This window comes from Somniosus microcephalus, chromosome 14, assembly GCF_052327205.1.
Source record: "Somniosus microcephalus isolate GS21.2 chromosome 14, FLI_Smic_1.0, whole genome shotgun sequence".
Lineage (NCBI taxonomy): Eukaryota > Metazoa > Chordata > Chondrichthyes > Squaliformes > Somniosidae > Somniosus > Somniosus microcephalus.
The window spans coordinates 85,415,691-85,439,972 of record NC_141000.1 but is presented as its reverse complement, the minus strand read 5'-3'; the positions used below and the strand labels follow the sequence as shown (position 1 = coordinate 85,439,972).

Below are 24,282 nucleotides of genomic sequence, written 5' to 3'. Positions count from 1 at the left end.
TGGCTCCGTGGAAGAAGGAAGAAAATCACCCCGAACTCAGAGTGGCTGGCCGTAAACCAACTCCGCTGAAGAAGATTGGAGATCATCCTTGGGCGCCGTGCGAAGACCTAACAGGACCCAAGGGAGCCTGTCTACCCATCCTGCGCCTTGAAGACTGGCCCGTAAGGCGGCTTTGAGCGACCTGTGGAATCGCTCGCACAGGCCGTTCGCTTGTGGATGATAGGCGGTGGTGTGATGAAGTTTGGCGCCGAGCCCCTGAGCTACAGCGTTCCAAAGCTCCGAGGTAAACTGTGGCTCACGATCGGAGGAGATGTCTGCCGGTACGCCGAACCGAGTGACCCAGCAGGAGATGAAGGCTCTAGCGACGTCTGCCGAGGTGGTGGCAACCAAAGGAATTGCCTCTGGCCACCTGGTGGTGCGGTCCACCACGGTGAGGAGATGAGTAAAACCACGGGAAGGTGGCAGCGGCCCAACGAGGTCCACATGAACGTGGTCGAAACGACGCTCCAGAACAACGAACGGAGCTATTGGTGCCTTGACATGTCGCTGGACTTTGGCCTTCTGGCAGACCACGCAGGTGTTGGCCCAGTCCCGGACATCCAGGTGCATACCTTTCCAGACGAACTTAGTCGACATAAGACGCTGTGAAGTCCGCATACCCGGGTGCGACAACCCGTTTATCGCGTCAAAAACCGTCCGGCGCCACGCGGCTGGCACGATGGGTCGATGAACGCCCATGGAGACATCACAAAGGAGCGTGGTGCCTGCGGCCTGAAAGCTGACATCGGCCAGTTGGAAACTTGACGGGACGGTTCTGTATGCTTGAACCTCTGGGTCTGATATCTGATCCTCAGCCATGCGAGCGTAATCAATGCCGAGATGAACCGCCTGGACCGCCGCGCGGGAGAGACAATCTGCCACCAGGTTGTCCTTACCAGATACATGTTGAATGTCCGTCGTGAACTCCGAAATGTACGTCAGGTGACGTTGCTGACGAGCCAACCACAGTGCTGTGGTCTTCGACATGGCGAAGGTAAGGGGCTTGTGGTCGACAAAAGCCGTGAAGGGACGTCCTTCTAACAAAAACCTGAAATGGCAGATGGCCAGGAAAAGTGCCAGTAGCTCTCGGTCAAAGGTGCTGTATTTTCTTTCGTTTTTTCTCAGCTGACAGCTGAAAAATGCCAGTGGTTGCAACGTGCCATTGACCCATTGCTCTTGTACTGCACCGATGGCGTAGTCGGACGCGTCCGTAGTAAGGGCAATGGTGGCGCCTGGAAGAGGGTGCGCCAACATGGTTGCATCAGCCAAGGCCCTCTTGGTGTTCCCGAAAGCCTGGTCCATTTCGATTGTCCAGCCGACTGTGTCTTTGCCAGATTTGCCCTTGAGGGCCTCGTACTAAGGTTGCATAAGCAGAGCCGCCTTGGGTACGAAACGGTGGTAGAAATGTACCATTCCCAGGAACTCCTGGAGGGCCCGGACGGTCCGTGGGCACGGAAAAGACATGACGGCTTCCACCTTCGTTGCTAGGGGGACGGCGCCATCCGAGGTGATGCAGTGTCCCAGAAAATCGATGATTTGCAGGCCAAACTGGAACTTGGCCGGGTTGATGATTAATCCATGCTGGCTAAGGCATGTGAAGAGAGTACGAAGATGCCCGATGTGCTCTTCCTTGCTAGCACTGGCGATGAGGATGTCGTCAAGATAGACGAAAATGAACGGGAGATCACGGAGCACAGAGTCCATAAGCCGCTGGAAAGCCTGCACTGCATTCGTTAAACCGAACGGCATTCGTAGGAACTTGAAAAGCCCGAACGGTGTGATAACAGCAGTTTTTGGAATGTCCTGCGGATGAACGGGAACCTGGTGATACCCGCAGACGAGGTCGACCTTAGAAAAAATGGACTTCCCCGCCAAATGGGCCGAAAAATCTTGTATATGTGGGATCGTGTACTGATCGGGGGTAGTAGCATCATTCAGCCGTCGGTAGTCACCGCAGGGGCACCAGCCGCCACCAGGTTTCAGAACGATGTGGAGCGGCGAAGACCAGGGACTATCCGATCGTCGAATAATTCCCAGCCGCTACATAGTGTCAAACTCTGCCTTTGTCGCTGCGAGCTTGCCGGGTTCCAGCCTTCGGGCCCGTGCGTAAACCGGGGAGCCCGTCGTGGTAATATGGTGCTCCACACCATGCTTCATGACCGAGGAAGAGAAAGTGGGCCTGGTCAGCTCCGGGAACTCCCCGAGATGAGTGAATTTATCTGACAATGGGTACGCGCAGGCGACGGACCACGACACAGCGGTGCTGCGGTGGCAGGGGTTCGAATTGAACGTGGCTGCGTTGATTAGACGGCAGTGCCGGACGTCGACGAGGAACCCGTTCGTGCACAGAAAATCCGCCCCCAGGATGGCCTGCGAGACCTTGGCCGTGACAAATTCCCAAAAGAAGCGCTGACCGCCGAAGCTCAGTTGGACCCGCCGCTTCCCGAAAGTACGAATGGCCGCGCCATTAGCCACCTCGAGGGGAAGGCCGTGGGCCCCGGTTTGGAGATCAAGCCTCGACGCGGGCAGGATACTGCACTGCGAGCCGGTGTCACAGAGAAAACAACGACCCGATAGGGAGTCTGTGATGTAAAGAAGCTTCCCTGAAGATCCAACGGACATCGCGGCCGCGGTGTGCCCTTTAGACCCGGTCCTCCTTCGCGAAAAACGCTGCGGGAGCTTTGTTGGGTTTTTTTTGGTGAAAAACTGCAGGGAGGACGGCAGCGTCTGGCTTTCGCGCCAAAACGGGCGTGGTAGCAGCACCAGCCCACCACCTGAGGAGCTGGAGTCGCGTCTGTGGGGGTTGGGTGCCTCGTGGCTGCGCAGCATTGTTGGGTTACTGTGAATATTTTGTCAGCTTCTGCCGCGAGTTCAGCGCAGTCTGTGATCGCAGAGCTGGCTAAGGCAGTTTGTACTGGTTCTGGAAGCTGACAGAGGAACAATTCTCTAAAGAGGAAACATTCCGGTTCGGCACCCAAGATCGTGAGCATCTGGCTCATGAGCTCAGACGGTTTGGAGTCCCCAAGGCCGGGCATAGCGAGAAGTCTGCGAGCACGCTCCGACTTCGAGAGGCCAAAGACCTGGAGCAACCGCGCCTTTAGAGTATCGTACTTGCCGTCATCCAGTGGGCTACCGAGGAGACTGACGATCCGTGAGGCTGTGTTGCTGTCGAGGGCGGAGACCACGTAGTAATACCGGGTCGAATCCACGACGATGTTCCGAATTGCAAATTGAGCTTCAGCCTGAATAAACCAGGCGGCTGGCTGTTGCTCCCAGAATTGTGGCAGTTTCAGGGTCACGGCGTTCGTATCCATGACAAAATCTTCCACCAAAAATGTTCGTAGAATTCGGGGTCACCAATGTAGGAACGGAGGTTCCTAGCGAAAAGACTGATTTCGACTCAGGCAATTAAAACAAAGAACTTTAATGAAACAAAACTGGTTTTAACTGGAAACTGCTGGAATACATCGATAGTAGGTCTGTTCTCTCTGAAGGCTCCACAAGGACTGCTGGGCTGGTCCGATGGCTGACGTTATGACGTCATCACGTTCTTCCCACCATTGGGGGAATCACGTGACTAATGGCATGACGTTATCACGTTAAAACTGTGCTGTGAAGGTAACTAGACATAGTACAGTTAAACAGTGTAATTAAAGGTACAGACACAGGCTGTAACTACAATGCTGTTAAAGGAATTATGTACAACTGCTCTGAGTCCTTTGGTGGCTCCGCCACAACACATCATTTTAGAGCACCACAGCACCTGATCTGAGCAGTAGAGTGTTTTGATATTTTCTATTTTTTTGTACATTATTAGTGGATCTCCCGCAGCATTACCCACAGATTATCAGTAAAAAAACAAATTTCCCTCAAAGTGCATTTGTATAGGTATAGGCATGGGGATCTACAGCTTTAGGAGCATATGACATATCTTGTGTGCAACTGCAAAAATGGCTGTGTGATAGGTAGCCTTATAAGGATAAATCCTATTGAGAGCCACCTTGGGCATCACTTGACCGAATGATGATGCCCAAATAAGAAGTGCATAACATACATAGTAAATTTAATATATTGGGGCAGAAATTCGGGTCGGGGGCTTGCCGCGCGTGCAAGCCCCCGATCTGCACTTACCCGACGCGCCGGCCGTTGAGCTTCAGGGACGCCTGGAATTGCTGTTTTAAAATGTTGACTCCCGGGCAGCGTCTGACGTCACGCCGCCCAGGAGTGCAGCCAGCGCGAAGCCTGGAGGGCGCAGTGCAAGTGAGACACGCCCCTTGAGGTCTCATTTTAAAAGGACACGCCCCCAATGTTTCTCACAAGCTGCAAAGCATTTTTACATGTAGAGCAGCATTTTAAATAGGTTTTGGTATTTGTAAGAAGCTTTTGGTAACTTTTATAAGCTTTTAAAAACGTTTACATTATTTTGAAGAATCTGAAGTAGTTTTAAACAGAATTAAAGCGATTTAAAGACTTTTAAAAGCCCTGAAAGCATTTTTTTCATTCCATTTATTTAATTAGCAACGTCGTCGTCGTATGTGTCTTCACACTGTTCCCTTTGGGGAACTGTATGAGGTGGTGGAAGGATTTCTGGCCGTGATTAACGCTCCTTCCGTGGCCGTAACCATCTTTGTACCAGCCATTAGGGTGGTTAGTCCTATGGCGGGAGGGTTTTACGGGCTCCCACAACCTATACGAGGGGGGGGGCCACCCACACTCACGGACGCAAATATCCCACTGGATGTCTACCCAGAATTTAGAGCTGGAGCTCCGACTCCACTTGCCGGGACTGTCTGGAGCGGGGTTAGAAACCCTACGCCGTGTGGCCCAGCGGTGGGGATGCTACCGCTACGCCAAAGGCCCACTCAGATTAGCAACGTGAAATGGCTGGAATGAGCACAATTCACGGCATTAAAAGAACTCACAATTGAACTGATGATGACCTCAGCAATCTCCTCAACGAGGTGGAGGCGCAGCGCCTGCTCATCATTGGTAATGAGAAGTCAAAGGCGCCGCAAAAAGGACAGATGATAGCTTGGTCTTTCAAGTGGCAGCATAGAGCTCCAGTCACGGGGAGGGAAAAGGCGCAGGAAACGTATGGGTGTCACCTTTTGCGCGGAGTGGGCCTTTTGCGTAGCGGTAAGCATCCCCACCGCTGGGCCAGAAGGAGTAGGGTTTCGAACCCCGCTCCAGACAGTCCCGGCAAGTGGAGTCGGAGCTCCAACTATAAATTCTGGGTGGACATCCAGCGGGATACTTGCGTCCGCGGGTGTGGGTGGCCCCCCCCCCCTCAGATGGGTTGTGGGAGCCCGTAAAACCCTCACGCCATAGGACTAACCACCCTAATGGCTGGTATGAAGATGGTTATGGTCACGGAAGGAGCGTTAACGTGGCCAGAAATCCTTCCACCACTTCATACAGTTCCCGAAAGGGAACAGTGTGAGGATACGTACGACGATGACCTCTTGCGCAATGCACCTCCTTGGACCCTCAGTCGCAGATGCGAGGGGGCAAATCGTGCAATTGTTAAATTTTTCATTTTATTGACATGTAAAATGAACGGCCCAGTAATTCCGTTCCAAACGCGTGAGTACGGTTGGGGTACTCACGCGTCTGGCCAGAGGAAATGCCGGTTTTCAGCATGCACAGCGCATGCGGGGAAAACCGGCATTTCCTGTCCTCTGAACGAAGGGGTTCAGAGGCAGAACGCGTGCGACTGCACAGGCAGCGCGGGCGCAGTAAAATTCGCCGGTTTCATTCATGCTTTCAGTGAGGTTAAGTCCTTACAACTTACACATGAAAAAAGCATGAGTACAGTTGCTCCAGAGGCTGCAGAGGAAGGTATATTTTATCGTGGAGCTTCTGAAAGGCAATATTTTTGTTTGGGAAAGGGAGGAAAGTTATTTTAAGAAATGCTGAGGTAAGTTTTAAAGTTTATTTTTGTTTTTTAAAACGGGTTTACAGTACTGTAGGTAGAAGGGGCAATTGTGGCTATGTGAATTGAATTTGCTGTGTTTATTAAATGTGAAAATGACTCCAACATTTTTAAGAAAGAAACTTTTCATCAGTAATATATTCTTTTAAGTAATTATGTATGTATGTCTGTATATATTCCTTTGCGTATATGTATGTATATATTCCTTTACTTATGTGTATGAATGTATGTATTTAATTATGACTTTCAGAGAAAGTAACTTATTGGAAAATCATAATTAAATACATACATTCATACATATAAGTAAAGGAATATATACATGTACGTAAAGGAATATATACGGACATACATACATAATTACTTAAAAGAATATATTACTGATGAACAGTTTCTTTCTTAAAAATGTTGGAAATGTTACATTACTCATTTTAGAACAGTCATTTTCACATTTAATAAACACAGCAAATTCAATTCACACAGCCACAATTGCTCCTTCTACCTACAGTACTGAAAACCCGTTTAAAAAAAAAATTAAACTTTAAAACTTACCTCATCATTTCTTAAAATAACTTTCCTCCCTTTCCCAAACAAAAATATTGCCTTTCAGAAGCTCCACGATAAAATATATCTTCCTCCGCAGCCTCTGGAGCAACTTTACACATGCTTTTTTCATGTGTAAGTTGTAAGGACTTAACCTCACTGAATCCATGAATGAAATCGACGAAGTTCACTGCGCACGCGCTGCCTGTGCAGTCGCACGCGCTGTGCCTCTGAACCCCTTTGTTCAGAGGACAGGAAATGCCGGTTTTCTCCGCATGCGCTGTGCATGCTGAAAACCGGCATTTCCTCCGGCCAGACGCGTGAGTACCCCGACCGTACTCACGCGTTTGGAACGGAATTACTGGGCCAATATAGTTTATTAGTGCTAAAGCCAGAATTGAAACATCATTGTCTTACTGATTAAGTAACTGATATAATAAAAATCATTGTGTCATGTTTACAAAGGCTGAAGTTTGACAAACTTTTTCATCAAGTGTTTCCTTTTAACTCCAACAGAACATTTTTGCTAGATTCCTAATCCCAGCACCAGCCTTAAGTAAATCCTCGTCTCACGATGTTTCTATAGCATCCTCTGAACTAACAAAAATGTTTGGAGAATAGGACACATTCAAAGATCAATTTCTATAGTTTAAATCTGATGGAGAGATGAATTTAAATGTTAGATTATCAATTAAAAATGGAAGTTTACTCTAAGATAACTACACTGAAAAACTGATGAGCTGACATAGACAGAAAAACTAGGTTTTGTTAAGCATGTCTATACATTATAACTAGACAGAAGCATTTTTTCACATTAAACTTCACAAACCTTCTCTCTGTACATTCGTCCTGGAGTGTCTGCATTTAATACCATAGCCGCCACATTTGCCACCATTATTGTATGTATCAGAGCTCCAGAAATCATACTGACCACCGTGACTGCAACTTCTGTTAATTCTGTAAGATAGTTCATTGAAAAATACCTTATTGCATGAATTATAATTACTGAAAAAACAATCCTTTTAGTATTAAACATTGCCTGCAATTTTTACATTTTTTAATGACATAACCTTTCCCTCTACTTTTTTTAATACTGATTGTAACAAAGTAGATTTGAGATTGATATCACTATACTGCAGTGCGTTGGTGGACCGTAATTAGCAGCACTGAGAGGAGGTTTGGTGCTTCTCTAAAAGGATGGAAGGAACATCTACTTTGATGACGATCCATCCTCAACTATTCTTATGCATGTCCAAGTGGTCAACAAGAGAGCAGGTAGGAGGACCTTAGAACAAGTTACTTGCTCACTGTCTCCTCAATTTTCACGATAGACGCTTGACAATAGTATATGTGTATGCTATTAAAACATCAACAAGTAGGTCCAAATATTTCCATTCCTGAAGCACCTTTAAAGTGTAAATTTTAACTGACAGGCATTTACTTTTTAGTCCATAAATTGTGTGCACTAGTCCATCGGCCATATTTTAACAGTAACTAATTGAGCCATAGTAATGGGAAGTTATCAGAAAGGGGAGCACAATTGTACCTTGTGATTCCCTTCTGACTTTTTTGAGGAGCGACGTGTGGCTGTGTGGGAGGTGACTGCGTTGTGTGGGATTTTTATTTCTCTGCCTCGTCAGCCTTTACAAAGGCTGCTAACTGGATTGAGATGCCTTTGGAGCTCTCTAAAAGCTTTCAGAATTTCTGTCCCCTACTGTGATGCTCCCTTTTAATTGTCTTCATCCCTTAAAATTGACTTACATGCAATTTTCTGCCCCCATCATTGGTATCCTATCCAAATTTTCCCCCTAAATCATGCTAATGGACTGACCTAGAGAAACTGGGTGTAACAGCAGCTTTCCATTCGAGTCTGTCTAAACTTGCAATCGCTATGCTAACATAAATTACACCAAAAGAGGAAACTCTAGGCTAACAGCTACACAAAATACTGACTATCTTAATGCGCCAATGTATTTCTCTGTAGGCACCATGTGCTAACTATATAGTGACCATGCAATAAAGAAATAAAAAGAAAGAACTTGCATTTATATAGCGTGTCATAACTTGAGGACGTCCCAAAGTGCTTTGCAGCCAATTAAGTACTTCTGAAGTACAGTCACTGTTGTAATCACAGAAATCACAGAAACCCCACAGTGCAGATAGAGGCCATTTCGGCCCATCGAGCCTGCACTGACACATATCCCACCCGATCCCCATAACCCCTACACCAACACATATCCCACCCTATCCCCGTAACCCCACGTATTTAATCCCCCTAACACTAAGGGTCAATTTATCATAGCCAATCAACCTAACCCGCACATCTTTGGACTGTGGGAGGAAACCGGAGCACCCAGAGGAAACCCACGCAAACACAGGGAGAATGTGCAAACTCCACACAGACAGTCGCCCGAGGCCGGATTCGAACCCGGGTCCCTGGCGCTGTGAGGCAACAGTGCTAACCACTATGCCACCGTGCTGCGGTGGCAGCCAATTTCCACACAAGGTTCCACAAACTGCAATGTGATAATGACCAGATAATCTGTTTTAATTATTTTGATTGAGAGATAAATATTGGCCAAGATACCGGGGATAACTCCCCTGCTCTTCTTTGAATAGTGCCTTGGGATCTTTTACATCCACCTTAGAGAGCAGATGGGGCCTTGGTTTAATGTCTCATCCGAAAGACGGCACCTTCGACAGTTCTGCACTCCCTCAGTATATGTATGTGCATGAATTTTAGTCATGTAGACATTGAAGTTAATCCCTGTAATCGGACTACAAATCCCAAATATACATAGGAGATTTATTACAGCAACGACTGCACAAACTGACATTTGGTTCTTTTCATGCAGTGTTCATTGCTCAATAGTAAAATATGTAAATTTTCTTCAGGGGACTTGGATGGAAAATACAGCTTATCAGGGTGTTTGAACTCTGTTTTAAGCTTAGATCTGATTGCTGATATACTTTGATACATTTTGGCACCTGTAGGTACGCCTCCTGTCCCATAACCGTTGCCTAGTGTGTGAGAGATAGCACGAAGCATTCCAGCTGAATACTGATCAGCCCACCATCCTTCCTGTAAAATAAAACACAATTCTTCTGTACACAAATTTACAATATTAATATGACATTTAGGATATCTCAAATAATGGCGTGGTGTACAAGTTAACCCAGTTATTTTATAAGTATAATAAAAAGCCCATATTATAATATTGAAAATGTACAGCACTGGATATGGTAGTGTAGTGGTGATGTCACTGGACTAGTAATCCTGGACTAATAATCTGGAGATGTAAGTTCATGTCCCACCATAGCAGTTTATGAATTTGAATTCAGTTTAAAAAAAAATCTGAAATAAAAAGTTGGGGCTGAATTTTGCCGGCGCTCAGAGGGCTGCTTCTGAGGCGGGTCCGCTGTCAAAAGAGCAAAGATTGACAGCGGGTAAGGAATCCGCTGTCAACCCACCTCCATGCGAGTCTCCCAGGTGTCGAGTCTGTCGGCGCTGAACAGACCCGACACCAAGCGGCGTGGGAGGCAATTCACATCATTAAATGGGTTGTTAACATCCAATTAACTGTTATTTTAAGCCTACATTTCAATTTTACGTGCGCTCCCATGGGTTACCCGCTGCTCGGGGAACATGTCAGCTCAGCATGTTGTGTGTGGATTCAGCACTAATTTATCTCATGACCTGACAGCTGCCAAAGTTGTATGAAAGATCCCATGTTAGAGCTGTTCATTTTCAAAGCTCAGAAACTGTGGGTTACTGCATTTGGAAGACAGAGTGAGCTTTCTGCAGCTTGCAAGTGTTTGAAGCCAACTCTCTATCCAGTGCCATGTCATTGAAACAACCTCCCTCACCATTGACAGATCGCTTCTGTCATCTCAACCTCACCTGCCATCTATTCCATCAGCATTGCTGCCCTTGAAAATATCTCACCTTGGTCCTCAGAATCCCACCAAGGTCAGCTCCAACACCAGCATCATCAGGCACACCAGCAGCAACAACAACACCAGCCTTCCCCGCAATCAACTGATGCTGCACAGGACACAGGGCGTCAGCACCCGACCACATTGCTGCCCGGGACGCCAAGGGTAGCCTGACCATGGCCAGATTTACTTCACTTCATGCTGTACACTTGATGCTGTATACCCTGGATACCAAATGATGCGCCAGGTTGGCACTACCCCACACCAACACCATAAAGCATAATTACAATGCCCATGCCGTTCCTTTCACACTCATCACCATTGTTGGGGAGGGGGGTGTACCCTTATGTCTCACCATTCACTATAACTCACTAAGCCACTTCCAAAGGTACACACAAATCTGTCCAAGAAGGCAAAGTGTTGAAAATAAAGATTTCAACGGTTGACAGCACATTAACAGAAACTTTACATGAACATTGCCTAAACCACCCAAGTGCCTACCCTTGTGTGTTGTTAGTTGGTATGCTTGCAGTAGGATGAGGGTGAGTATAAGGGGTGGCTAGTCAAATGGGGAAGTGATAATGTATATAGAGAGGAATGGGTGGAGGTGCAAGGTAAGTTGGTGTGAGTAAAGATGTGCAGGAGTAGGGTAGGGAAGGCAGAGTGATGTGGATGTGATAAGCGGCACAGCAGGATGAAGTTGAGTGTGGCTTGGCAGTAACGTTTTGTGATCATTACTGGGATCATTGAAAGGCTTGCGCCACTGCAGCCTAGTCGTCCTGACAATATCCCTGCTTGTGCCCTCCTGTGCAATGTGCAACCAGGCTGCATTTGTGAAGGAATAAGCCATATAACCTATTCAGAAAAATACACTTTTGAAAGAATTCTGGCCTTATCAAAACATGACAAACTGGGTTTGGAAATCGAGAAACCTAACTATGAAAAAGCTGTGAAAGCATTCTGGCTATAGAGATAAGATAGTTGTTGACACTGAATCAATAACCTTATTGAAACAGAAGGTTACAGGCTCCGGCAGGCTGAACTTTTCGGAATGAAACAATGCTTCACCCCGGATAAGGTGTTCTAATTTACACTTCGTAAAGAAGCACATAAAAGTAAGAAACAGCTGCCTTCCTAAAAATGACATCAAGTAAAAAACACACCTACCGTTACACCGCTTTTTATGGTAAACTTAGAACACCTAGAGAAGAGACATAGGGGGAGAAATTGGGTGAGTAGTGCCACCTGTTAGCGCCTAAAGAGGCAGGCAGTGGCTGTAGCGCCACTGGCTGTGCCTCCCACGATATTCAGGAGGGGCGCTAATGGTGCCGTTAGCCTGTTGCGCTGCGCCGCCACCGATGACGTAATCGGTGTGCGCAGCGCCCCATTCGCGATATTTGGTAGTGAACGCCTCAGTTGCGCCGTTCGCTACCCGCGCCCAGTTCACGGGGCCTTACTGTGCCAGCAGCGGCGCAAGTTAAGGTGGAGGTGCGGGGCGGCCGCTTTATCGGCGGCCGCCTGCCAGCACCTCCGTCCCCGGCCTCCTAACCGCCCCCCCCCCCCCGCAGCATTGCCGGCTGTTTCCCGAGAGCCCGGCACTTCTCCTTGGTGCCGGGCTCATTTGCCGGCACTCGCAAGCGGGGATCGCGCTGTTGCAGGCAACTCCCTCTTAACAGTGGGAGGAAGGCCTGCAGTACTGCAGCGTGCCATGCCGCAGCGTGTGGCGCTGCAGCACGTTGCGCTGCGATAATCAGTTTCAGCGCCCTAAGAGGGACGCGGAGCGCCTCGAGCCTCACCCCGTGTCCCTCGAGGGGCACTGAAACTGAATTTCTGGCGATCGGTATTACTCCGATCACTGTGCTAAATCCTGCGCTCAGGCGACTTTTGCGCCACTTTGGCGCCCCAACCCAATTTCTAGGCCATAATTCTGTAATGCTACCAGCTGAGGTGACGGTAAGAATTGCAGGGGTCAGCAGAAAAATGACTAGAGATAATTAGCTTACATTAGCAGAAAACCTTAAAGGAAATACCACTGGAAAAGGGTATGAATATTGAACTCTCAAATGGGATAACAGACTCACTTTAAAGGGGCAAAGCGATTCTCGGCTTCAGAGGCAGCTCTGTAAATCTCCAACTCTTTGTACCTCGGGGATCAAAGGTATTTGATTTTGGTGGATATCCTGAATAGAACTTTAAGAACTGTAAAACTGTAGCGAAGTTAAGATTTGAGAGTAAAGTTCTCTGATAATAAGATTGTAGGCTTTCTCTTTTTGGAACTGTTAATGTTGCAATTGACTCACCAACTGTAAATTACATGTCGATTCTTTAATAAATCTATATATTTTTAGAATTGTCTCACATCAGACTTCTGTATCAAAAACTCGCGAACTCAATCTCTGTACACTCTTTGGTGAGGAGTTGCAGAATTCTGGGGGAGTTTTCCGGACCCTCATGATATCCAGAACGTTACAGTCTAGCTAAACTTATTAAAAGTGCTATCTGTAGGACGGTAACATTTTCAGGTTGTTCCTTTCCTTTAGGGAGAGATAGTCCAGACCTTTAGACCCAATTATGCCTCTTTAGGATTCGGCTACCTCAAACTTTAGTTGAAAGTGAACGTCTAAAGAATACGCCTGATCCGGGGTAGCCCTAAAGGGGCTAGGGCTAGTAATTATCCCTTCACATTGACCTCCTGGGAAGGGAAGAGAACCTTCCTGCGTGCTGTGACTCCCTCCAGAAGCATATGGAGGGAGTCATGGGAGAGCGTGGGTGCAACCGTGCACCTTAGTGCAGTGCTTGCAGCACTTCAATGCTGTAGAACACTGACAACAGAACTGTCAAAATCAATTTGGGCATGGTCCCTTTAAGGAAACTGGCTGATGACGTGTCATCAAATGACGTCATCAGACCTGCTTCCTTTTAATTGTCCGGGAACCTTGCAGGGTGGGCTTAACAAGTCCAATCACATACAACGACTTGGAAAGTGCGGGCTGCAGTAGCCAGCGGGCTAGGACCTCGACACCAACCCCACCTTGGTTGGCAAAATCGCGGCCTTAGTATCAGTAATGGTGACCATGAAGCTATCAAATTATCACTACATAAGAAAATAAGAAATAGGAGCAGGAATAGGCCACTTGGCCCCTCGAGCCTGCTCCGCCATTCAATAGGATCATGGCTGATCTTGGGCTCAAAGCCACTTCCCCGCCCACTCCCCATAACCCTTCACTCCCTTATCTTGCAAAAATTTGTCTATCTCCACCTCAAATGTATTTAATGTCCCAGCCACCACAGCTCTCTGGGGCAGAGAATTCCACAGATTAACGACCCTCAGAGAGAAGAAATTCCTCCTCATCTCAGTTCTAAAAGGGCGATCTTTTATTCTAAAACTGTGCCCCTGCGTTCTAGATTTCCCCACGAGGGGAAACATCCTCTCTGCATCTACCTTGTCGTGCCCCCTCAGTATCTTATATGTTTCAATAAGATCACTTCTCATTCTTCTAAATTCCAATGAGTATAGGCCCAGCCTGCTCAACCTTTCTTTCTTCATAAGTCAACCCCCTCATCTCTGGAATTAACCTAGTGAATCGTCTCTGAACTGCCTCCAATGCAAGTATATCCTTCCTTAAAGAAGGAGACCAAAACTGTACGCAGTACTCAAGGTGTGGTCTCACCAATACCCTGTACAGTTGTAGCAGGACTTCCCTGCTTTTATACTCCACCCCTTTGAAATAAAGGCCAATATTCCATTTGCCTTTTTGATTATTTGCTGTACCTGCATGCTAACTTTTTGTGTTTCATGCACAAGGACCCTCAGGTCCCTCTGAACTGCAGCATTTTGTAATCTCTCTCCATTTAAATAATAATTTGCTTTTTTATTTTTCCTGCCAAAGTGTATAGCCTCGCACTTTCCCACATTATACTCCATCTGCCAAATGTTTGCCCACTCACTTAGCCTGTCTATATCCCTTTGCAGGTTCTTTGAGTCTTCTGCACAACTTGCTTTCCCACCCATCTTTGTATCATCCACAAACTTGGCTACATTACACTCGGTCCCTTCATCCAAGTCATTAATGTAGATTGTAAATAGTTGAGGCCCCAGCACCGATCCCTGCGGCACCCCACTACTTACCGTTTGCCAACCGGAAAATGACCCATTTATCCCGACTCTCTGCTTTCTGTTAGTTAGCCAATTCTCTATCCATGCTAATATATTACCCCCAATTCCGTGAGCTCTTATCTTACGCAGTAACCTTTTATGTGGCACCTTATCGAATGCCTTCTGGAAATCCAAATACACCACATCCACTGGTTCACCTTTGTCCACCCTGCTCGTTACATCCTCAAAGAACTACAGCAAATTTGTTAAACATGATTTCCCTTTCATAAAACCATGCTGACTCTGCCTGACTGCATTATGATTTTCCAAATGCCCTGCTACTGCTTCCTTAATGAAGGACTCCAGCATTTTCCCAACGACAGATGTTAGGCTAACTGGTCTATAGTTTCCTGCTTTCTATCTCCCTCCTTTCTTAAATAGGGGTGTTACATTTGCAGTTTTCCAAGCTGCTGGGACCTCTCCAGAGTCCAGGGAACTTTGGTATATTGCAACCAATGCATCCACTATCTCTCCAGCCACTTCTTTTAAGACCCTGGGATGCAGGCCATCTGGTCCAGGGGACTTGTCGTCTTTTAGTCCCATTATTTTACCAAATACTATTTCCTTAGTGATAGTTGTAGTGTATGTGCCTTTAAGAGCCCCATGTGTGCTGTAATGCCGGTAATGGCCACCCGGGCTATATAAGCCTGTATATTGTGTTATATCCGTTAGTACCCCTCCAGACTTTGCTTAGTAAACACCTATGAACCAACTCCTGTCTTCAGTGTCTCTATCAACACACGGACACTACAGTGGCGACGAAGTGGAAACGGACTTACCTGCAATTCGGCAGCACCTCAAGGACATCGATTCCTCGGGCGTCCAGAAGACTCAAGAAAGTGAAAGAAGCTGTGGTTTCACCAGCTGGCCAAGCTGGTGGCAGGTACTGCGCTAATCCTTCCTGGGCGTCAGGCTGGGGCTCCAGCGGCTGGCTCTACAGCTGGGACAAGCAGCGAAATCGGAGGCAAGAAATAACAGACGGGGAGGGAGCACTCGGGAGACGGCCGGCGCTGCAAGCAGGTCGGCGTTCAGACCTAGAGAGAAAGTCTGGCGGGAACGAGTCTCCAACTGTAAATAAATAAATAAAAAAAGAACGGAAACCGCGGGAAACAGCGTTGTCATCGGCAGCAGCGGCAGGAAAGCGCGGGAAGCGCCATATCTTTTCTGCAGAAAAGAAAGAAAAGCGCGGGAAGCGCCATATCTTTTCTAAGATGCCTAAGTCTGGCAATATTGATGCTTTTGATAGCGAAATAGAGGATTGGACCACATATGTGGAAAGAGTAGAGGTATATTGCAGGGCAAATGGAATAGAAGATGAAAAAAAAGCTTCAGTACTGCTGAATTTAATGGGCGCAAAGGCATACGGGCTGTTACGAAATTTAATCACTCCAGCCAAACCAAAGGACAAGGATTTTAAAGAAATTGTTGATACCCTGCAGGAGCACTTAAACCCAACACCGCTGCTGATAGCGGAACGATTCAAATTCTTCAAGAGAAATCAACACACGAATGAAAGTAACGCTGATTACCTCACCGAATTAAGAAAGCTATCAAAACACTGCCAATTTGGGGCAGGACTAGCAGATTATCTTCGAGACAAATTCGTCTGCAGTCTCTTAAGTGAAGGAACACAAAAAAGGCTGCTTTCTGAAAAAAATTTAACACTGGACAAGGCTTTCAGTATGGCTGTATCATACGAAGCAGCAGCAAGAGGAGCTGCAGAGATACAACAAAAGACACAGGACTTTGGCACCCATGAAATGACACAGGGTTTCGAAATATGTTATCGCTGTGGCAGATCCACCCATAACCAGAGGGACTGCTGGTTCAAGGACAAAGCATGCAGGCAATGCGGAAAGATTGGACACATTGCACGGGTATGCCAATCTGGACAAAATAAATCCACAGACAGGAAAAGAAAAATCAATAAAGAAAAGTACAGAAAGGTACAAATGATGACGGACAGTAGCTCCGAAGACCAGAAGAGCGATAGCGACTCCGAAAACAAGAGACTAAGCTGTCTCAAATTACATAATGTACTTGCCAAAGATGATTACCAGACCATTTGGGTTACCCTCATGATAGCAGGGTCCCCAGTTAAAATGGAGCTAGATACAGGATCAGCTCTGACCGTAATAAATCGACGGGATTACGAGAGGCTATTTCCGCATATACCTTTAAAAGACACATCCATTATCTTAAAAGCATATACGGGGCAGAAAGTATACCCCAAAGGAAAAATAAGGGTGCCTGTTGTATACAACGGCAAGGAAATACAAAAGTTGTATTTATACATTCTGCAAGATGGTGGCCCACCGCTGTTAGGACGTGAATGGATCAGGAAAATACGTTTAGACTGGCACTCCATTCAGGCACTGACGGTGACCAGTAAGAAAAAAAACGATGATGACATCATACCTGAACGATTAAAAGACATCTTGGCCAACGCCAAAGAAGTGTTTCAAGAGAAACTAGGAACCTTGAAAGGCATCACCGCCTCAATAAAAGTGGAAGATGCAGCAATTCCCAAGTTTTTTAAAGCAAGACCAGTGCCATACGCAATTCGTCCAGCAGTCGAGGCAGAGCTGGAGAATTTGGAAAATGCAGGCATATTATCCAAAATAGATTGGAGCGAGTGGGCAACACCCATCGTTCCAGTCATGAAGAAAGCATTGAATAATAATAAATCTGAAGAACAGAGAAAAATTCGCATCTGTGGAGACTTCAAGGTGACGGTAAACCCAGTCCTTCACACGGTACAGTATCATCTTCCGAGGATAGAAGATATTTTCGCCTCACTATCCGGAGGGAAACGTTTCACCAAAATTGACTTGGCACAGGCATATCTACAGATGGAGGTTGAAGAGGCCTCTAAAAAATATCTCACGATAAATACACACAAAGGTCTGTACCAGTACAATCGACTAGTTTTCGGAGTAGCATCCGCTCCAGCTATCTGGCAAAGAGCTATGGAGCAAGTCCTCCAAGGGATTCCGGGTACTCAATGCTACCTGGACGACATTCTTGTAACAGGAGAAAACGACAACGAGCACCTTGCCAATTTGGAGCAGGTGCTCACTAGGCTGAGAGAACGGGGCCTACGAGCAAATCGCCCCAAGTGCGAATTTTTCCGAAATCAAATATCATATTGTGGCCACATAATAAATAAGGAAGGGTTGCATAAGTCACCTGAAAAAATTGAAGCTGTCATAAAAGCCCCAGCACCTGAAAATGTCTCACAATTAAGGTCGTTCCTGGGATTAATAAATTACTATCATAAATTTTTACCGAACTTATCAACTCTTCTACACCCTCTTAATGAACTGCTACAAACAGGAGTAATTTGGAAATGGAACGAAGACTGCAAAAATGCCTTCCATAAATTCAAAGACTTAATCACATCCGAAGGAGTTTTGGCTCATTACAACCCATCATTGCCAATCAGACTGGTGTGCGATGCATCCCCTTACGGCATAGGAGCAGTATTATCGCATAAATTCCCTGATGGCTCGGAACGGCCGATAGCTTTTGCGTCACGCTCATTGAACTCAGCTGAGCGTAACTATGCCCAGATCGACAGGGAAGCACTCAGCCTGGTATGGGGAGTGAAGAAATTCAACCATTACCTACACAGACAAAAATTTACCTTGTTGACTGACCATCAACCCCTCATCTCCATATTCAACCCTAAAAAGGGTGTTCCCATTATGACAGCACAAAGGCTACAGAGGTGGTCCCTTTTTCAAGGGGCACACCAATACAACATAGAGTACAAAGGATCAAAACAGCATGGGAATGCTGACGGTTTATCGCGCCTACCGTTGCCAACGGTAGAAGAGGCACCTACAGTAGACCCAGTGGAGATGTTCCACTCAACCATAGTGGAATGTCTACCAGTAACAAATTCTGCCATTGAAAGGGAGACGAGAAATGACCCGACTCTCTCACGAGTCTACGATTTAACAGTGAAGGGATGGCCAGCACATGGCGAACCACTGTTGCCAGCATTCTCGCAAAGAAGAGAACAGCTGTCAGTGTGCCGAGGAACCTTGATGTGTGGATCCAGAGTGGTGATTCAACCCAAACTCCAGGATAAAGTGCTAAAGGAGCTTCACGAGGGGCATCTGGGTAGAGTGAAAACGAAGAACCTAGCCAGGGCGTTTGTATGGTGGCCAGGTATCGATGGAGACATCGAAGAAATGACCAAGAGCTGCCCAGGATGTCAGAAGGTCGAAAACGCTCCACCACAAGCCCCTCTACATCCATGGGAGTGGCCCTCATCTCCCTGGCAAAGGGTACACATTGACTTTGCTGGTCCATTTATGGACTCAATGTTCTTAATCGCGGTTGATGCACACTCCAAGTGGCCGGAGGTAATAAAGATGTCCTCCACCACCACAGAAAAAACCATCACAGTATTAAGAACCATATTTGCCAGGAATGGGCTGCCGGAACAGATCTGTTCTGATAATGGACCGCAATTTGTGTCCGAAGAATTCAGGAAGTTCTTAAAAAACAATGGGGTTAAGCACTATACGTCCGCCCCATAACATCCCGCCACCAATGGATTGGCTGAAAGGTTTGTCCAGACCTTCAAGAAGGCCATAAAGGCCATGGGTAATGAAGACATAAAACTTCAGCACAAGGTGGATAACTTCTTGTTCGCATACAGAAATGCAACACATATGGTTACCAACCAAACTCCCGCCATGATGTTCTTCAATAGAAACCTAAGATGCCGGCTGGATTTGGTCAAGCCCAACATCAGAAGGGACGTGGAGAACCGGCAGTTTCAAGGCATGAATGAAAGGCCAACTAGAACCTTCCAGATAGGTCAACAAGTTTTGGCCCGGGACTACCGTACCGAGAAATGGCAGCCTGGAACTATCTGCACATGACTAGGACCACTGATGTATACCGTGGACATCGGAGAAAGCATAATAAGGCGCCATGCTGACCAAATCATAGAGTCATCCGAAAAGGGACAACCTACACCACAACTCTATACGCCTAACGATGAAGTAGAGATACCCATATCTACCTCCGATCCGGTGATACTGGAACCCGATGAACCCGACACTGGCATTCAAGCCGAATCAACCTTGCCAAAAGAACCTACTACACCACCAGAAACTACTACACCACCGAGGCGTTATCCGGACCGAGTCAGGAAGCCTCCAGAGAGACTGACTTATAATTAATTAACTACAGCCATGTGTATATTATTTTTCTTATAATATGTAATTAATAATTAGTTAAAATATGATGTACTGGTTAGCTAAAAGGGGAGGAATTGTAGTGTATGTGCCTTTAAGAGCCCCATGTGTGCTGTAATGCCGGTAATGGCCACTCGGGCTATATAAGCCTGTATATTGTGTTATATCCGTTAGTACCCCTCCAGACTTTCCTTAGTAAACACCTATGAACCAACTCCTGTCTTCAGTGTCTCTATCAACACACGGACACTACAATAGTGATTGTCTTTAGTTCCCCCCTCCCTGTGGCCCCTTGATTATCCAATATTGGGATGTTGTTAGTGTCTTCTACCGTGAAGACAGATACAAAATATTTGTTCAGAGTCTCTGCCATTTCCCCGTTCCCCATTATTAATTCCCCAGTCTCATCCTCTAAGGGACCAACGTTTACTTTAGCTACCCTCTTCCTTTTTATATACCTGTAGAAGCTCTTACTATCTGTTTTAATGTTTCTTGCCAGTTAACTCTCATAATTCATCTTCTCTCCCTTTATTATTTTTTTAGTTATCCTTTGCTGGTTTTTAAAAATTTCCCAATCCTCTGCTCTCCCACCAATCTTGGCAACATTGTATGCCTCCGTTTTCAATTTGATACCATCCTTTACTTCCTTAGTTAGCCACAGATGGTGCTCCCTTCTCTTAAAATCTTTCTTTCTCACTGGAATATATTTTTGTTGAGAGTTATGAAATATCTCCTTAAATGTCCGCCACTGCATTTCAACTGTCTTACCCTTTCATTTATTTTTCCAGTCCACTTTAGCCAGTTCTGCCCTCATGCCACTGAAATTGCTTTTGTTTAAGATCAGGACACTGGTTTGAGATACAACTTTCTCACCCTCCAACTGAATTTGAAATTCAACCATGCTATGATCACTCTTTCCTAGAGGATCCTTTACTATGAGATCATTTATTAATTCTGTCTCATTACATAGTACCAGATCCAAGATAGTCTGCTCCCTGGTTGGTTCCATTGCATACTGTTCTAGGAAACCATCCTGGATGCACTCTATGAACTCCTCCTCAAGACTACCATGGCCAATTTGATTTGTCCAATCAATATGGAGATTAAAATCACCCGTGATTATTACCGTACCTTTTTTACAGACGTCCATTATTTGTTGATTTATACTCTGTCCAACAGTATTGCTACTGTTCGGGGGCCTGTAGACTACGCCCACCAGAGACTTTTTCCCTTTATTATTTTTTATCTCCACCCAAACCGATTCTACATCTTGATCTTCTGAGCCAATATCACTTCTCACCACTGCACTGATCCCATCCTTTACCAACAAAGCCACCCCACCTTCCCTTTCCTGTCTATCCTTCCGAATTGTCAAATACCCTGGAATATTCAGTTCCCAGCCCTGATCACCTTTCAACCACATCTCTGCAAGTGATCAGATCATATCCATTTGTATCTATTTGTGACGTCAACTCATCTATCTGGTTATGAATGCTGCGTGCATTCACATATAGAGCTTTTAACTTTGTCTTTTTACCATTACTCCTTGTTTTGGCCCCATTTTCTGTTGCACTCTTATTTTTAAACATTCTGCCACTTCCTGTCACACTCTGGTTATTATTTCCCCCATCTCTATTCTGCTCTATTGCTTTCTCATTTCTCACTGACTTTTTAAATTCCCGCTCACCTGGATCCTCCCCCCGACTATTTAGTTTAAAGCCCTCTCTACAGCCCTAGTTATTCGATTCACCAGGACTCTAGCCCCAGCATGGTTCAAGTGAAGCCCATCCAAACAGAACAGCTCCCTCTTATCCCAGTACTGATTCCAGTGCCCCACAAATCGAAACCCATTTCTCCCACACCAGTCTTTGAGCCACTCGTTCATTTCTCTGATCTTATTTACCCTATGCAAATTCGCTCGTGGCTCAGGTAGTAATCCAGAGATTATTACCTTTGTGTTTCTGCTTTTTAATTTAGCCACTAGTCGCTCATACTCTCTCAGCAGAACCTCTTTCTTTGTCCTACCTATGTCATTGATGCCTACGTGGACCATGACAACTGGATCCTCCCCCTCCCACTCCAAGTTTCTCTCCAGCCATGGGGAGGTGTCCTTAACCCTCGCAACGGACAGGCAACACAGCCTTCAAGACTCGCGCTCTCGGCTGCAGAGAACAGTGTCTATCCCCCTAACTATACTATCCCCTATCACTACAACATTTCTTTTTACTCCCCCCACTTGAATGGCTCCCTGTACCACGGTGCTGTGGTCAGATTGTTCATCCTCCCTGCAGTCCCCGCCCTCGTCCACACAGGAAGCAAGAATCTCATACCTGTTAGACAAGGCCATGGGCTGAGGCTCCTCCATACTACCTCCTGGATCCCAATACCTGCCTCGCTTGAAGTCCCTGACCATGGGCCAAATTGGAAGTAATTACTCTAGTGGGTGTGGCTGCCTCCTGGAACTTAATTTCCAGGTAACGCTCCCCCTCCCTAATGTGTCGCAGTGTCTGAATCTTGGACTCCAGCTCATCAACTCTGAGCCAAAGTTTCTCGAGCAGCAACATTTGCTGCAGATGTGGTCGCCTTGGACCTCAATGATGTCCACCAACTCCCACATGCAACAACAACAACACATTGCCTGGTCTCCCATCTCAATTAATTAATTTAGTTTTAAAATTTGGAACACGTATATCTTTTAATCTACACCAAGGCACTTAAATTTAAACGCCCAAGTTTGTCGCCTAATGTCGTTTAGGAAGGAAACCTGCTATCTGGTCTATGTGTGACTCCAGATCCACAGTAATATGGCTGACTCTGAAGTGCCCTCTAAAATGCCCTAACAAGCTACTCAGTTGTATGTAACTCCTACAAAAAAGTATAGTAAGATAAAAAATTCATTACCTAACAGCACTGTGGGAGTACCTTCACAACATGAACTGCAGCGGTTCAAAAATGCAGCTCACAACCACCTTTTCAAGGTAAATTAGGGATGGGCAATAAATGTTGGCCTTGCCAGCGATGCCCACTAATAAATCTGTGCCCTCTGGTTACTGACACTTCTGCCACTGGAAACAGTTTCTCTTTATTTATTCTATCAAAACCATTGATGATTTTCAACACCTCTATCAAATCTCCTTTCAACCTTCTCTGTTCCCAGCTTCTCCAGTCTCTCCATATAACTGAAGTTCCTCATCCCTGGTACCATTACAGTAAATCTTTTCTGCACCCTCTCTAAGGCCATCACATCCTTCCTAAGACGTGGTTCCCAGAATTGAACACAATACTCCAGCTGAGGCCTAACCAGTGTTTTATAAAGGTTTAGCATATCTTCCTTGCTTTTGTACTCTATGGGCAGGAATTTAACTCAGGAGTCGGGTTGGAGGCGGGACTACAAATTTCAGGGTTGCTGTCTCGCCTCCATCGAGATGCGGCCAATCCACGCGATTTTAACTTGATTGACCTTGTTGAGCCCGCCCAGCGGGCTCAGCAGGCCAATTAAGGGCCACCCGGCAACAGGTGACGTCATAGACTGAAATTTCATCTGTCAAGAGCTTTTGACAGATGAAATATTAGTGTTTCACAGCTGTTTGAAGCTGTCAAACACTGACAGTCTTACTTCTAACCTGAGTCCTTCTCCACAGACTCAGTTAGAAATCTCTCCTGCACAGTAAGCTGAAGGCTGTCACTTTTGACAGTTTGCAGCCATTCTGCTTTCTGTGCCGGTGAGATGAGGGACTCCCGGAACCTAAAGGAAGGAAGACTGAAAAGGTAAGAAATGGTATGTAAAACTTAATCACTTTAGACACACCAAACACACTTACCTTTGCACTCATGCACACATCACTCACCTGAACACCGACATCTCGACCCCTCCAAGTCCTTCAACCCGACGGCCCGCCTCCTCTAACTTGGCGTGGTTTGGAGCCGTCGGGAATCCCACGCTTCAAAATCAAAAATAGGGATTAGGCTAAAAACTGCCTGTTAACTGCCTGTTAACAGGCAGTTAATTGGCACTAATCCCTTCCCGCCTCGGGTAGGTGGGTCCCAGTGCGGGGCGGGTGCCCGCCTCCTTTGAAACTGGCATGGAGGCGGGTTTAGGTGCGGGAAGGGGTCGGGACCACTGATTTTGGGATTTTAACCACCCCCCCCCATGCCTCCAATCCCGACTCCACGGCACAATGAAAATCCTGCCCTAGGCCTCTATTGATAAAACTAAGTATCCCATATGCTTTTTTAACAGCCTTCTCAACTTGTTCTGCCACCTTCAAAGATTTGTGTACATACACCCCCAGGTCTTTCTGTTCCTGCACCAAACGTTCCATATAAGCTGCACAGCCACGCAGCCGCGCAGCTCTCTGCCGGTCCTGCACAGCCCGGGACTGGCTTTTTCAATGTTAAAGGAAACTGTGAATGGGTCGCATAGCCCCTTAAATGAGCCGCGCTATTTAATTACTGGGAACATT

At 46.3% G+C, this 24,282-nt stretch overlaps 1 protein-coding gene across 1 annotated transcript in view; it reads right to left on the bottom strand.

The window, feature by feature from the left end:
• LOC147107646 (potassium/sodium hyperpolarization-activated cyclic nucleotide-gated channel 2-like) overlaps positions 1 to 24,282 on the bottom strand; it is a 206,419-nt gene that overhangs the window by 59,394 nt on the left and 122,743 nt on the right. The window contains exons 6-7 of the mRNA XM_086006852.1: positions 9,500 to 9,593; positions 7,341 to 7,468 (exon numbers count right to left, since the gene is read on the bottom strand). Coding sequence (XP_085862978.1) covers positions 7,341 to 7,468; positions 9,500 to 9,593 — 222 coding nt within the window. The remainder of the gene's footprint in view (positions 1 to 7,340; positions 7,469 to 9,499; positions 9,594 to 24,282) is intronic.